Source organism: Leucopleurus acutus (assembly GCF_964270905.1).
Source record: "Leucopleurus acutus genome assembly, chromosome: 9".
NCBI lineage: Eukaryota > Metazoa > Chordata > Mammalia > Artiodactyla > Delphinidae > Leucopleurus > Leucopleurus acutus.
Genome location: NC_139144.1, coordinates 58150891 through 58167389, shown reverse-complemented (window position 1 = coordinate 58167389; position 16499 = coordinate 58150891). Strand labels below are relative to the sequence as shown.

Below are 16499 nucleotides of genomic sequence, written 5' to 3'. Positions count from 1 at the left end.
TAGAGGGGTGGGATAGGAAGTGTGGGAGGGAGGGAGATCCAAGAGGGAAGAGATATGGGAACATATGTATATGTATAACTGATTCACTTTGTTATAAAGCAGAAACTAACACACCATTGTAAAGCAATTAAACGCCAATAAAGATGTTACCAAAAAAAAAAAAAAAGGAATTGTTCACTTTACTGTATGTAAGTTATGCCTCAGTGAAAAATAAAGGAGGAAATAAATTATTGACCTTAGGTTCAATCTGTGAGCAGGGAAACTGTTGTATTTTGTTCAAAGCAGTAATCCTCTCGAGTTAGAGGTTGTCCATGGAAGGGTCACTGGGAGGGGTGAAAACACCAAGGGTCTTTCATGTGTACTTGCTGTATGATCTACTACACCCCTGCATCCATGGCCTGGCCCCTGGCTAGAGTCTGTCTCCCTGCAGGGCTTTCTCTTTGCCATTTTACTTAGTCAGCTCATTGGAGTAGAGGACACCAGACTTCCATGTGACTCCCCTATGTCAGGGTCCTCTGAGGACTCCCGTCAAGGTCTTTACTGTGGTGATGCCCCCAGGCCAGCCTGCAGGGTCCCCTAGGTTGGACACAATAGATGCCTCATTCCACGTGACTGCCTTACCTCTCCAGTACCTTAGTCTTGGGCTACTGCTGCCGTCATTCTTTATTCTGCCCTGTTTTAAGCGTATCCTTTCCCTAGAATTTGAATTCTTTTGCCCTTTAAGCTGCCCCTGGTAATTTTGACTGAATTTCTGATGAAGCTAGGCAGGAAGGTTCTGGGGGATGAAAGAGATATATTTCCCTAGGCATAATCTTAAACTCATCTGGTGATGGATGTGGGAAGGGCTGTAGATTCTCACCCTTTCTTTTCCCAGAAGTCACAGCAGGTGGTACCTTCAGAGGGCTTAACTCAAAGTACCAATTTAAATGAGTATGGGATTTAGCCTGTTCACAGCCCTGGCCTTCCTGTCCGTTACCTGTGAAGTGAAATTTGGCAGGGTTGAAAGATGACGATCATTCTTTTAATCAACTGCCTCTAGGAGAGGATTATGGTGTTTCTGTTCTGACACAGTTTCAGAATTCCCGTGACTCTTACTTCATGGCCCAAATGCTCTTTTTTTGTCCCTTCTGCACATGTCATACACCACCTCTCAACCCATGCCCTCATTATCAGAATCTCAGCCTTGAAACAAAACAAAACGAAAACCTTCCACACACAAGCAGAGCCCCTGTGCTGGTATATTCCTCGTTCACTGTGGAACCGATTGTCATAGCAATGGCTGTCCCCACAGACATTTCATCATTTGGGGTTTCCATCAGGTGTTTCTTTTTTTCTCTTTCTTAAACAGCAACCGCCAACACTGCTATTAAACAAACTATGAATATAGCTTAACAGCCGCTCTTGGCAGTTTTTAACTAGAATGCATTTGCTTCTAATTTCAGGTACAATGAGTCATGCCTCATAAGTAGAGCTAACTTTACGAAGATGCTGGTGTTGGTTTGCTCTTAGTCTTATTTATTGTTGGATTCAGTACTCTGAATACAGAGATTTGTGTGTGAGTGTGGCAGAGGGGGGGGGGTGGTTCTATAGAAAGCAACATGGGAATTGAGTTCTATGCCTACAGGTACCTTAATTTTATTTTCTGAGATTTTGTTATTTCTCTGCATTGTCTTGGTTTTTAGTTTATGGCCTTAGCATGCTCATTATTTAAGAAGTGTTAGTGAAAGGCATAGGAGACTTGAGTACTTAATAATTAACCAAAAGTTTGATATAATATTTAACTAGCTGGTTCCTGGACAGCTGTATAACATCCTTCTTTTAAAATTAGACTATGTGAGCACTGAGAACCAAATGAATTAGATATAAAACTTTTTTTTTTTAATTGTTGTTAACATGCTTGGGAAAGTTGTAGCATTTACTTAGTGTGTCAAATAAAAAGTCTGAAGGCAAAACCTAAACATGTTAGTCACCCTTAACTCAGGGCTGTGGGTAAAGGAAGTGGTTCACCCCTAAAGAGCTACAGGGGTGGCAGCCCAGCCAACTACTTGTAAATGTAACCAGATGAGGCAGGTACCAAGTTCAGCTGCTCGCTGCTCGAAAGGCCAGTACTCAAGAGATAAGTGTTGGTGGAGAAGGAAAAGTTGCTTTATTCAGGAGGCTGGCAATCTGGGAAGGTGGTGGACGAATGTCTTAAGACCATCTCCAAGTCGCCAGTTAGGAGACAAAGGTCTTAAAGACAGTGTGAGTGACGGGGCTGCAGCGTGCATGACCAGCTCGTGCAGAATCCTCGGATTGGTTGGCATCAAGGTGAAGTTTTGAGCATCGTGCATCTTCCAGTTTCAACTGGCCTGGGGTCTCCGTGCTTGAGGTCAGCAGTTTTCATCTGGTGAGGGTCTGCTTCCTGTAGAAACAACTCAGGAATGTGTGTCAGGCCTTTATATCTTTCAAGGAGCCGGGAGTTCAGCGAGTGCTGATTTATGGTCTAAACTGTTACCAGTTTCCTGTCACAGCAGCTATTCTTTGTTTCTACATCTTCACATTTCCTAATCACTAACTCTTGAGCCAGCCTTTTGATACTCAGGGGGGGCCTGGGAGACTACGCTTTTCGGTATAAACAAGAGGCAGGCAGAGGACATGGGGAGTGGGGTCTGTCCTGAGAAGGCTCCCCAGGCTCTTGCTGTGTCACTTTGATGCTCCTCACTGCTGAGGAGGCACAGCTGCAAAACAAGGAAGGGAATAAAGTTTTGGATAGAGAGGTTTATCATAAAGTCAGCAGAGAGACTCAGTTTCATAAAGGGGCCTCTGCCAATGCCCTGGTCAGTCCCCTTCCCCACCAGAGATCCTCGCCATCCTGGAGGTCCATGCTGTGCTGTAGAGAGAATGCGGCATTGCCTCTTCAAAGCTGGCTTATGATGTGCTCCCTCCTGAGTCTTCCTAGTTCAGCTCCTGAGTTCTCTTAGGTCCCAAAGATGGGGCAGTAGCTGTTATCACCAGACCTGGCCATCAAGGCATGCTCATTTCCAGCACCAAGCTTAAAGACCTGGGACCTAGCCTGGATTCAGTCTCTCGCCAGCTTCATGACTAGGCAACTGACTTAACTTCTCAGAAACTTGGCTTCTTCCTCTGTGAAATGCAGATAATACCCATCCCATCAGACTTTGATTAAATGAGACACTGTGTGTGGGAAATATATAGTGCTTGGCAGTAAGTAGTATGGACTCAACAAATGATCATTGATTTAATTACTCATATGCTAATAGATGGTATGGAAAATTCTGCTCTCCCCCATAGTTTTTGTCACATCATGTTATAGTTTTTTTTTTATAAGATGTCTCCAGAAACCTTTGGTAGAACAAATTACCCACCTCTATCCCCCAAGAAACCAGAAAGGGATTTTTTTTTAATTAATTAGTAAAATGCATAACATAAAATTAACTTTTTAACCGCTTTCAAGTGTACAATTCAGTGACATTTAGTACTTTCACAGTGCTGTACAACCATCACCATTATCTAGTTCCAGAACATTTTAATCACCATTAAAGGAAACCCCATAGCTAGACTCCATTCCTCAAATCCCCCAGCCCCTGGCAACCACTCATTGGCCTTCTGTCTCTAATGGATTTGCCCACTCTGGATATTTCATATAAATAGAAACATACATTATGTGTTTTTTTGTGTGTCTGGCTTCTTTCATTTAGCGTAATGTTTTCAAGGTTCATTTATGTTATAGCAGGTATAACAGAAGTGAATAATAATCCACTGTGTGAATATGCCGTTTTAGTCTGTTTGGGCTGCTATAACAAAATATCACAGTCTGGGTGGCTTATAAGCAACAGAAATTTATTCCTCACAGTGCTGGAGGCTAGAAGCCCAGGATGAGTATGCCAGCATGGTCAGAGGGCCCTCTTCGGGTGGCAGGCTTATCACAGTACCCTCCCATGGTGGGAGGGGCCAGGAAGCTCTGGGGTCTCTTTCATAAGGGCAGTAATGCCATTCATGAGGGCTCTGCCCTCAGGACCTAACACCTCCCAAAGGCCCCACCTCCTAATACTATCTCATTGGGCATTAGGATGTCAACATATGAATCTGGGTGGAGGTGGCAGTTAGGGGGGAGGTGTAAACATCCAGACCATAGCATATATACCATATGTAGTTTATCCCTGCATCAGTGGATGGACATTTGGGTTGTTTCTACCTTTGACTGTTGTGAATAAATAGCATTGTGGTGAACATTCTTGTACAAGTTTTTGTTAGAATACTTGTTTTCAGTTCTTTCGGGTATATACCTTGGAGTGGAGTTGCTGAATCATACGATAATTCTATGTTTAACTTTTTACAAACTGCCAAACTGTTTTCAACTACGGCTACACCATTTTGCATTCCTAGCAGCAATGCCTAAAGGTTGCAGTTTCTTCCAACACTTGTTATTTTTCAGTTTTTTGATTGTATCTATCAGGGTTGGTATGAAGTGGTATCTCGTGGTTTGGGATGGTTTTTATGGTACAGATTTTGTATGTGTCTGGACTCAAATTTTCTTACTCACGTTCTTAAGCCTATTATAGTGCAAAGTTACACGAAAAACCGCCTATACATAATTTCCAATAAGAGATAGGTATAATGCGTCTTTTCCTTCACAGCCCCTGATGTGAGTAACCATCGTGGCTCTGTAATCTGTAGTGTAGATAAACCACTTGTGGGCAATCAGTGCTAATTATAGATGATATCTGATGCCTTGTACCTTCTCTCTAATTCTTTTCTTTTTGTTTTAGGGATTTCCTCTGGGTCATCCAAAATGCTTTTAAAACACATTGGATAAAAGCTGAGCCACCTGCTCGTGTCGGACTGCCATACTCTGTGTTCCACTGTCTTCTATGGCATTTTGACTACATCAAGGCCAAGGACCTGCCGTTCATGATGAGTGATGAGAAGAGCCTTGGGGTGTCCCCCAAATTGGCCTCACCTTCAAGGAGCACAAGTAGTTGCTCTTCCAAGCAGGGAAGTCGACAGGTAAAGTTTAATGCAAATATTAAGATGCAAATTTAAATCAAGAAGTTTTCAGATTAAAATTTGTACATGTACTTGGGAACTCCTACTTCTCAGTTTAAGAGCATTTGCTTTTAGTCATATCTTAATTATCTAAGAAGAGTAAATTTTAGATAATTTTAATAATGCAGCTCGAGAGCCTACTGGATGGGAAGAAATATATTTGTCTCTTTGGATTATTTTACTCAATCGCTGCAACTGTCCTCCAACACAGATATTGATATTCCTGTTTTCTCTGTGAGGAAGCTGAGTCAGACCAACTGAGTTATCTGCCCAAGGACACATAGCTAGTCTATTAAGTGGCAGAAGCAAGAAACCAAAGCTCATTCTGTTTGAGTCCAGAGCCCACACTTTCCTTTATACCCTACTAACCAAAACAAAAAAGCTAACAATCACTTTTTCAGTGATTATAATATCCTCACGCCCTCTTCTTCCTTCACTTTACCAAACCTTTTATGACAGCTTCCAACCACAGAATGCCCCGTTATAACTTTGGGTCTCACCTGCTTTACTTCTCTAATGGGCAAGGGAAGCAAGTCAACAGAGAAGTGGTCAAAAGGAATCAAGTAGGAAGAAGGAAGTGAAACAAAGGACTGAATAATTAACTCCTAAATAACTCTCAGCTAATTATATGTTGCTCCTTGATTTCCTTTCTAAAAGAATCTCTGTTAGCAGAATTTGCTGGTTTTAGATCCATGGCAGTAAATGCACATTAGTTATTATAATTCTTTAACCTTCAGTTAAGTCAAAAGAGAGTGGGCTGCCCAAAAGCTGTGGGTTTACAACCGAAGTGGTCTCGGAGCCTTTTCAGTGTCTGCTGGCTGGGTTGGCCTTGCCTTTACTCCATGGGACGCACTGGCCTAAATTGGCTCTGAGTCTTTGGTTCCAGATTGGAAGCAACAGTCAAGCAGCCTCCCACCTCAGGCAAGTCCACACATTTATGACGCATCACCACGGGTCTTCCGCTTCCAACGTTGCCTGGGACAGGGAGCTTGCCACCTCTCAATACTGCTTCATGGCATTAGAATCTATAATTCTAGACAAATTAGATTTTGCCATAGGGGCGTTTGGGGACCTCTCCAAGATCTCCCCTGAGGGGTTGGGAAGAACAATTTTTTCATCACTGTTATCACTTCCTTCTGGGATTAAAAAAAAATGACTAAGGTTACTCCTTGGCTAACGTATCATGGCTCCGTGGGAGTTCTAGTTTCATGAGGGTAGCTAATCTCACCCACTTTGTCAGCTTTCCACGGGGGTGTTTCTCTCCCTAAGCCAAAAATCTGGTTGGGATTAGAGCGGAGTATGTGATCTTCCCGCAGTCCTTTGCACTTAGTAGCACCTGTTGCCATGTCCTCCTTGGATAAAGGGAGAACACATGATTCATTCAAACAGCCAGTGCTTATAACACCATAGCAACTGGAGCAGTGCAATGAATGAAATTCTAGGACTGAATACCATAGAAACTTTTTTTTGATGTGTTATTTGAAATTGATTGAGTTGGTTTTCACAGAGCTTTTATTTTTGAGGTTACATCATAAAGAGTAAGAGGAATGTGCTTGAGGCCTCACCTTTTTTCTAACTTAGAATGGGTTGGTCACTCAGCCGTTCATTCGTCAATTGGTCATCTTTTATATTTAGGATCTCTCACTTTAATTTGCATGTAATGTTGCTTTATACACATAAACACTTATTTTCCCTCTGTGCCAGAGAAGATGGAGACTTTAATAAGTTCATTCCAGCTTTAGCCTGAGTCTAGTTATAAAGCCAGGTTTAATTTTCAGGAACCATTTTCTTATTCAATCCACTTTCCCATCCTTCTGTCAAAGAAAGGTGTTCGGTCGCAGGACTGGCTCAGCTTTTCCCTCTGTGTTGTCTACCTCGGCAATCCAGGTCCATCCCACATCACACACTGTCCCAAGACTGTCTTTTAGTTTCTGAACGTGCCACAGAGGTACAGGGACCTTGGAAGTTCTTACTTCATGGCTCTTAGGGAACACAGCCATATCCAGGGGTCTCTTGGATGCTAAATGTAGCGACCATGCTGTGTTTCCAGTCACTTTGCTGGAAGGTACAAGTTCACCATTTAAAACTTCAAGATTTATATGATTTATTTAATTTGAGGAATGTTCAAATATAACCAATGAAGATAATCTGTGCAAAAACCTACTTGTTTTTAAAGCTCCAGATTAAAGTCATTTTTAGGTTCATTCCATCTGGAGGAGATAAGTCTGATGTTAAGTTTATTGACCATCTTCCTTAATGCTAGTTTTTCTCACATACTTTGGAATTATAGTTCAGGGCGCCATCTTGAGCCTGCTTTCCCTGTGTCCTTTCTCTGCACTCACCTGTGATTTTCTATGACCTACTTCCTACCTCTGATGACCCCAGCCCAGAGCCAAGTCTGATATTTGCAGCTGGGGCCTCTGTTCCACATCAACCAGGAGTATATAAGAGCCACCACCAGGCCAGCGTGCAGCATGGCCAGGTCCTGGTTGTGAGACTGTCTGCATCCCACCATCAATCTGGATAGGCAGATTTTTAAAGCCTCCTTTCATCATGGTGTGGGGCTTCCCCCTCCACATTCTCTGATTTCCAGCAATAAGCTAGCTCAGATCCCAGCCTTTTCCTGGGGATATTTGTAGCTTCATTAGCCCACTGAAGTAGGACTCCTGGATGCCTCTGTCTGCAGTATCCTTTGCATTTCTATTTTGTGTCTTATCCATGAGATTGAATCTTGTTTTGTTTTGTTTTTTTTCAAATCACACAGACATATCAAAAAAAAAAACCCTACATGTTTATATTTTTATATATTTTTGCTGTTTGGAGCTTGTGAGGTGACAGGGAAGGGGCACTAAATGCATAAACTTACGGTACAACCTTGGCTGAAAGACTTGGTCTTCTGGAGTCATTTTCGTTTAAATTCTCATCCACCATTGCCAGGTGACATTGGTTCTCTGTACTCTAGCCACACTGGCTTTCTTTCACTTCCTTGCACTGATTTGCCCTTGTCCTTGTTTCTTGAACTGAACTTGAACTTGTTTTTCCTATCCCAGAGCCTCCTCATGTAAATCTCTAGAAGCCCTCATTTATGTGTGGATACTCCCCTTTCCAAATATCTGTGTTAGAAGAGCTTGCTTCCTTAATGGACAAAATGATGAGACCTGGGTGTTAAGTGTGATCTGTGTTTTTCATTTCTACAAATTGAACGTAAGACAAAGTTTACACCTTACAGCCTTGAAAACCCAAGAAGGGTGCTGTCATCTTTTAACTTAAATACTAGGGCTTTTGAAATTTTAAATATACTATGCCTCATTTTGTCAATGTGGAAACAGCCTTTAAATATAATTTTATCAAGATAATTTTAGGAGGAAGGTATGCCTAGTGATTAGAGCTTGAACTCTCCAACCTTGCTTCCACTCAATAATTCTGTAACCTTAAACTCTCTAAGCCTCAGTTTTCTCATCAATAAAATTGGAATAATAATAGTTCTTTTCTCATACGATTATTGTGAGGATTAGAATTAAAGCATTTAATGTAGGGTCAGACTCATAGTATGTGCTGAGTTAATATTAACATTTATTTTTATTATTATAGTTAACATTAATTTGAATTTCATTCCTATATGTGGAGAACCTAAATTTTCATAGTGAGTAGGTGTACTTTTTGCCCCCAGAAACTTTGGCAGGCATCATACGTGTACCAACCCATACCTTGTTAGTGTTGTACAAAGGTCCACAAAACTATACAATGTATATATGAATGTATACTTTAAAATGTATCTTACTTTATACATATTAACAAAGTACTTTTAGGGAAGAATGTAACAGAATGTTTACTATATGAGCTACATTTGATATCTTGAACATAGGACATAACCTGTACCTAAAGCAAGTGGAAAAAGTGTTAAATTCGTTTATTTATTTGTTTGTTTGTTTGTTTGTTTTGTTGTGTGAGATCTTAGTTGCGGCTTGCATCTCCTCAGTTGTGGCACGTGGGCTCCTTAGTTGCGGCTCACTGGCTCCTTAGTTGCGGCACTTGGGCTCCTTAGTTGTGACATACAAACACTTAGTTGCAGGATGCATGTGGGATCTAGTTCCCTGACCAGGGATTGAATCCAGACCCCCTGCGTTGGGGGTGCGGAGTCTTATCCACTGCACCACCAGGGAAGTCCCAGGCGTTAAATTCTTATCCCATTCTGTTCTGCTGGGTTTTGTCTTTGCATGAGTGTCCTTGTATGTCCTTTCCCCATGCATTCACTTATCTATTGGTAGTAGCTGCTTAGAGCATTGTGTTGAGAAGGATTCTGCAGTTGAGTCTGGGTTCAGTGGGAAAGAGTGCCATGTTTTCAGTAACGGCTCATGGGCATACACAGGGTGAGTGACAGCATGGGTGCCACATTTGTCACCCCTTAGTGATATTAGAGGGCTGAAATAAAGAGAAAGCTGCTACAGTCTTTATATTCTGCTGTTGGAGGAACTTCTGGCAAGTGAAGTTCACCTCAGTTCTCCATTTTCTACTTCCTTTGCAGGGACGTCGTGAGAGAAAATTTAGTATTTTCACTGGCTAAAAGCCATTGAAGCTCATTGGAGAAAGGTCCTCTGTAAATTTAAGAAACAATTACTGATGAGCTCCCTTTACTTCGGCAAATTCTGGAGCCAGAAGTGAGATGTCCTTGTTTCAAGAACACTGATACTCTGCACAAGAAGTAGATCTCTTTGAAATAGACCATCCTTTAGATATAGCACCTTTACTGGATAGGAATCTATTCTCCTTGCAGGATATCTCCAACTAAAGGAACCCAGCTTACACAGAGAATAGGTTGTTGGTCCCTTCTGACTGTCTTCATCACACCCCATTCCTTGTAGTGTTCTAAGTCAGTCTTTGCTTCACTTTTCTTCCCCATCCCAGGCTTTGGCTCAGCTATCCCCTTTAGCTAGATTAAATCATATGAAACTGTTCTGCCCTTCTGAATTTTGCGATTTTCTTGAAAAGAATCTTCATCTATTGCTTTAGCCCTTTAAAAATAATTTTTATAAAAAATAATATATGCTCTCTGTAGATCATTTCCAACATACATGCAGTCTATGTGAATTGCAATACTTTAGTTTTAAGTGGCTGCTTGATAGGTCAAGTAAAGTGAAGCTGAGAATGACCAGTTGGTTGTGGAGGTCACTGGTGGCATTGCCAAGTGGTTTCCTTGGAGTGGTGGGCATGAAAGTCTGGTTTAAGTCCGTTCATGAGAAAATAAGAACAGAGGAAGAGGGTACCCCAGTTCTGCCAGGCACCAGACAGGAGTTGAGAGAGGCCTTCACAAATGTTCTGTTTGGGAACCTTCAGTTTGGCTAATGCCATGCCTAACACAGCCCTGTTCTCTCCTCTCTTTTGATTAATTCATTGGTTTGAAAGAGTGTGTGGTTCTTTGAGTCCTGGTCCTATTTACACATCTTTTGAGCTCTCATGGCACTGGCACGGGGCTTTGCACGTGGCAGATGCAAATTACTGGGCTGAGTTTGCTGCACACCAGCAGCAAATACCCCTCTATCGAGGGCAGGTTGAAATGCATGGGCAGGTACATGTGGAGAATGAGAGCAAAAAGCCACAAATTCCCCAGCTTCCTCACTCCGGAGACAGACATATGAGGATTTCAAAAAATGAACAAAGACCTCTCCATTTGAGTTTTTCCTGGAAAATGATGAAATCCCTAAATACTTCCTAAACCTGGGGTCTCCAGACAGACTGCTCTGTTGGACAGTATGGAACAGAAGTAATGACTGTCTTCGTTTTAACTGACCTGTATTCACACTGGCTCTGCTTTTTGCTAACTGGACGACCTTGCCATGTTGTAGAAAACCTCTTAGGCTTGGTTCTTCAGCTGTGAAATGTAGATAATTTTGCTTCCTTTTGCAAACTAAATGAAATAATAAATACAGAGTACCTGGGCTGCACATGGTAGACATTCGGTAAGTGTGGATTAAATGAATGAATGAATAAGCATGTGGTTGCTAGGTAGAAAGACTGCAATTCACAAAGCTCTATACATATATTAAGTAGGTTAAGGGATGTCTAAGTGGGAGAGAGAATTGCTATTTCAATACCTGTAAACTATGAGTAATTTCCTCTTGTCTTTTTCCCACTGCCCCTTACATTTCCTTCCTAGAACTTTCAAAGTAACGCATTTCAGAAGCCAGACTGTGCTAGAGATGAATGAATAGGTTTTGCCTTTTTTGAAAGAGTTCTATATGCCCTAATTTTTATTTCTTCAACCAATATCCATTGAGAACCTATTAGTAAGAGACCATGAGCAGGGAGATGTGAAGCTACTAAGAGGATAGGACAGCTGAACACATCACTACAAATAAGAAATCAACTTTGATTGGGAAGACTGTGGATTGTAAAGAGAGCATGGCTTCCGTTCTTTTTTTTAATTTGCTGTGTAAGTCAGAAATCTGGAACTGAATCCTTCCAAAATAATTAACAAGTGCTTCTCTCATTACTGCAGGGGATTTGAAATGGAGAGATCTATTGCTATGTAAGTCTCCATACAATTATGCAATTTATTCTTGTCACCCTCTTGTCCCTGGGGCAATCTGAGGTGGCCTTTGAGCTCTCCCGGGGTCACCTGATGAGAATTTATTTATGCAGACTCTTAGATTATGCTGTACTCCAGGGAGCCCAGGGTGGCTGGGCTTGCTGCCAGAACCCATAAGACACAGGAGTTGAATGGGAGAGAATGTGCCAGAAAGAGTGAATTAACGCTATAATGTTCAGGTGTTTATAATTTCAGCTCTCTGGGTATTGAAAATATGTAGTTCCCTTTATTTCTTTTAATTCATTGTGTCTTTAGACACTGAGATTTACCAGCTGCCTTTTGTAAGTATGGGCTGAATAAACACCACGATAAAGACCCGTCAAGGAAGAGTGGCTTGGGAATGGCGTGACTGTGTCACATTGTTCTATGATGGTCACGCATGAAGTTGCTTGAGAGCCAGATAGCCTGAGTTTAAATCTTGGGCTGTTTATAAGCTGTTTGACCTTGAGCAAGGTCCTTAATCCCCCTGTGCCTTGTGTCACATAAGGTTGTGACAGTTGCTTCAGTTAGAAGAGAGCCAGCATGTAGTGTTATGTAAGTGTTTGACACATAAGCCATTCACCTTCGAGAAGCAGGAGTCCCAGGAACCCTCAAGCAGTACCACATGGTGACTGCTTCCCTGTTTCATCCTATGCAGAGGCAGACGGCTTGGCTTCTGTGTAGGCTGCTCTGAAAAGAGTCAGCAAGGGACTCTAGAAGTTAACAAGCATCTGATAGCACCTTTGCAGCTCGTAAGATCCTGTCCTACTCTCCTTTGGAGTCTCAAAACAATCCAACGAGGTCTGTATTTTTTCTACACTTCAGAAAGAAAACAGGGCCCAATTAACTGCCGGTTTAGAGTCACACAGCTAAGAAGTGGTAGAGGGTCAGGCAGCCATCTATTTGAAGAACACTAGGTTTCTTTAGATGCTAGAAAGCTTCTTTAGAAGTTAATTCAAGTTCCACGTGCCCTATGTACAAATGATTGTTGTTTAAACACACCACCAGAAGCCAACACTCTGTGAATGCAGGGGCAAGAGTAACACAGATGAGGGAAGCAGCCATAAGGATCCCCCAGGTCTGTTTGTCCAGAGCTGTTACTTTTCTCGTGGCTCCAACAGAGAAAAATAATTAACTATATAGTTCCATCTTAGTTTTTCAGATCCCCCCCCCTTCTGAGGTTTTTATTTCTCCTTATTGCCTACCTTTTGGTCACACCTATGGTTGTGACATTATGCACTGAAAGTAGGAAGGGCAAAGACCCAGCTCTCAATTCTCAATATATTTCTACTCTGAGTAAGTCTTGTAAAGAAAAAAACAAACATTTGATACAGGAAGAAATGAAAACTTCAGCTAAAATGATGTATTTGAATTGTCAGGGTTTGCTTGTCGCTTTGCATGTCTACAAATGACAGCTGCCTTCCACACTCTGAAGGGCACAAGAAACCAAACTCTTAAAACACTTCTGGAAGTTACTGATCCATCCAAACTGTTCTGCAATTCCAGAATAACACACATAGCAAATATATTTTGGTGGGTTTTAGAAACACTAGTTTGATAGAAACTACATGGATACCTTAAGAGAATCAGCGTATTTATTCACGGTTGGCATTGGCCATAGTGCAGGATACAGGAAGGCAGAACCGATTCAGATGCTTTTGTTGAGAGCACAGCTTACTAGCTTTGCAGTTACTAGATGTTTTTCTAGGAGCTATAGATGCAAATGTGAACAAAGGGACTCAACAGTTCTTTCCCAGGGAGGGGAAAGTCTGAGTCTACTTAAGTGATGTGATGCTATTAAAATATTGATACTAAAGGCTGAGAAGTGACAGTGTAAGTAGGACCTAGGCAAAACAGGAGACTTCCCTGGAATAATCTGACATCTCTCTAAGGTCCCCTGCACCCTGGCCCTACCATCGAGTCCAGCTGTGTCTCCCTCTGCACCTCTACACAAGCTCCCACCACAACCAAAATCACCTCCTCTCTATTCTCACTCCAGATGAGTCGATTTCCTGGCAGTCTCTGGCCTAGTGGTCCCTCTTGCCCTGTGTAGTAGGCTGAATTGTCCCCCCACCCCCAAAGATATATCTACATCCTAGTCCTTGGAACCTGTGAAGGTTACCTTATTTGGTAAAAGATGTAATAAATTTAAGAATCTTGAGATGAGGAGAACGTCCTGGATTAGCCGGGTCAGCCCCAAGTTCAGTGACCGGTGTCCTTATAAGAAACACACAGAGAGAAGACAGACACGGAGGAGAAGGTGATGTGTGTGAAGACGGAGGCAGAGATCTGGGTGATGGGAACACAAGCCAAGGAACGCCAAGGCCACCAGAAACCGGAAGGGGCAAGGAATGCTATTATAGACCGACTGTTTGTGTCTGTGCCCGCCCCACCCCAGTTCCTATGTTGAAGCCCTGACCCCCAATATGATGCCATTTAGAGGTGGGGCCTCTGGGGGATAGTTAGGTTCAGATGAGGTCATGAGGATGGTGCCTTCATCCTGGGATGAATGCCCTTATGAGAAGAGGACAGACGACAGAGCTTCTCGCTCTTAGGCATGGAGGAAGAGCAGACAGCGGGAAGGCAGCTGTTTACAGGTCAGGGAGCGGGTTCTCACCAGGAACCGAATCTACCAGCACCTTTATCTTGGACTACCCTCCCAGTCTGTGGTATTTGTTACAGCAACCCAAGTTAAGACAAACACATTCTCCCTTAGAGTCTCTGGAGGGAGCATAGCTCTGCTAATGCCTTAATTTTGGACTTCTGGCTTCCAGAACTGTTAGAGGATAAATTTCTGTTGCTTTAAGTCACCAGCGCTGTGGTAGTTTGTCAGGGTAGCCTCAGAAGCCCTGCTTTCTCACACTGTGTCAGTTTTTCTTCATATCCCAGTTCAAGTCATTTCACTAAGGTGGACCCAGCCCTATGTGAGATTGTGCCTGCCCTGGAACAGGAGTCTGTAGCAGGTTTATGTGAGACTCGCATCCGGCATTTACGAGTTTTCAACCGTGTGGTGTCTCTATTTTTAATGTACGTTAACTGTTTGAAGGCCAGCATTTGGTTTCACATCTTTGCATCTCCAGTACCTATATGGTGCTAAGCCTTAGACCTTTGAGTTAGAGACTACCCTGTTAAATAGAAGCTCAGTTATAACTAGAATATAACCTACATAACACAAAAGCCATTCCTTTTTTGATTCATGAGGCTCTCCGGGATCTTAATCTGTTGCTAGGTTCTCATGATGAGAACCAGTTATTCTTATAGAGAGGTGAAAGAAAGTCACTGATGATTTGGATCAAGGATAAGAATGTTTATTTTTTATTTATTTTTTATTTTTATTTTTTTTAGCGGTATGTGGGCCTCTCACTGTTGTGGCCTCTCCCGTTGCAGAGCACAGGCTCTGGACGCGCAGGCCCAGCGGCTATGGCTCATGGGCCCAGCCGCTCTGCGGCACGTGGGATCTTCCCGGACCTGGGCACGAACCCATGTGCCCTGCATCGGCAGGTGGACTCTCAACCACTGCACCACCAGGGAAGCCCTATTTTTTATTTATTTTTTTTTTTGCGGTACGCAGGCCTCTCACTGTCGTGGCCTCTCCCGTTGCGGAGCACAGGCTCCGGACGCGCAGGCTCAGCGGCCATGGCTCACGGGCCCAGCCGCTCCGCGGCATATGGAATCCTCCCGGACGTGGGCACGAACCCATGTGCCCTGCATCGGCAGGTGGACTCTCAACCACTGCGCCACCAGGGAAGCCCAATACTACTCATTTTTAATTTGTTTTGGGGGAGACTTTATCAGCCAATATTTTATTTTCTTTTATTTCATTTTATTTATTTTTATTATGATAACACTTAACATGAGATCTATCTTAACAAATTTTTAAGTGCACAATACAATAGTATTGTTAACTGCTGGCACAATGTCGTAAGCAAATCTCTAGAACTTACCTCGCATAACTGAGACTTTATATCCAGTTAATAGACATGAGGTTATGATATAAGATTTAGAAGGGAGCTCAAGCTCATTTATCCTGACCTCCTTCCTAATCTAGGAATCCCTCTGCAGCACCTATGCCAGCCTCTCACAGAGTTCCCCAGTGACTAGGGAACATACTCGTTCATAGCCCTTGTCGTTTCTGTTATTTTTCATAGCACTGACTATTATCAGACAATCATCCTTTATGCAGAGGTGGAGTCCAGGGCCTTATAATTCTCACCCACTGGCCCTGGTTTTACCCTCAGAGCCTACTGAGTCAAATCCCAGTTCTTCAAGGCAGGCTGGTCTCCTAGAGTGTGGCTGCTTGGAGTGGTTCTGTGGTCCAGCAAAAGCAGCAGCCTCACCTGTGCAGGTGCAGAAGCCCAGGCCTCGCCCCAGCCCTACGAACCTGAACTCTGTGTTTTGACAAAATCTTCAGTGATTGGTACGTTACAGTTGAGAAGCACTGCGTTAGATTGCATATCCACCCCACCCCCACTCTATTCTTTTCATTTTTCTTTCTATCAGGTTTGTTGGTGTTCAAAAACTCTGAGTTGAGGAAGAAACAATTGACAAGAAGCAACAACTCCAAGTGTCAGTGATTGAAATATAAGTCCAGAATTGGTCTGACATCAGTTAAAGCTATCGTTATATTAACTGGAAATCTGTTGGCAAGCATTTCCATGTGTTTCTAATACAGTCATAAAAGATGACATTGATGATCCTGAGGCTTTAGAAGATTACACATGCCTTTAAAGTCATGTTAAATCGTGTTCCATGTGGTTTAATGCTGGGGATTGCCTTGTGACTTTTAAAAGCCTGATAAACAGACTAAATAAATAATCAGAACAGCCCACTTTCCAGTCATGGCAGACAGAGGCAACCACAAAACTTCCGTTCACGACACTCTTCAGCT

At 42.6% G+C, this 16499-nt stretch overlaps 1 protein-coding gene across 6 annotated transcripts in view; it reads left to right on the top strand.

The window, feature by feature from the left end:
* OSBPL3 (oxysterol binding protein like 3) overlaps window positions 1–16499 on the top strand; it is a 208773-nt gene that overhangs the window by 113109 nt on the left and 79165 nt on the right. For all 6 annotated transcript variants that reach the window (XM_082845877.1, XM_082845874.1, XM_082845879.1 and 3 more), the window contains one exon: window positions 4770–5007. In XM_082845877.1, the coding sequence (XP_082702003.1) occupies window positions 4912–5007 (96 nt within the window). In that variant the 5' untranslated portion in view covers window positions 4770–4911. The remainder of the gene's footprint in view (window positions 1–4769; window positions 5008–16499) is intronic.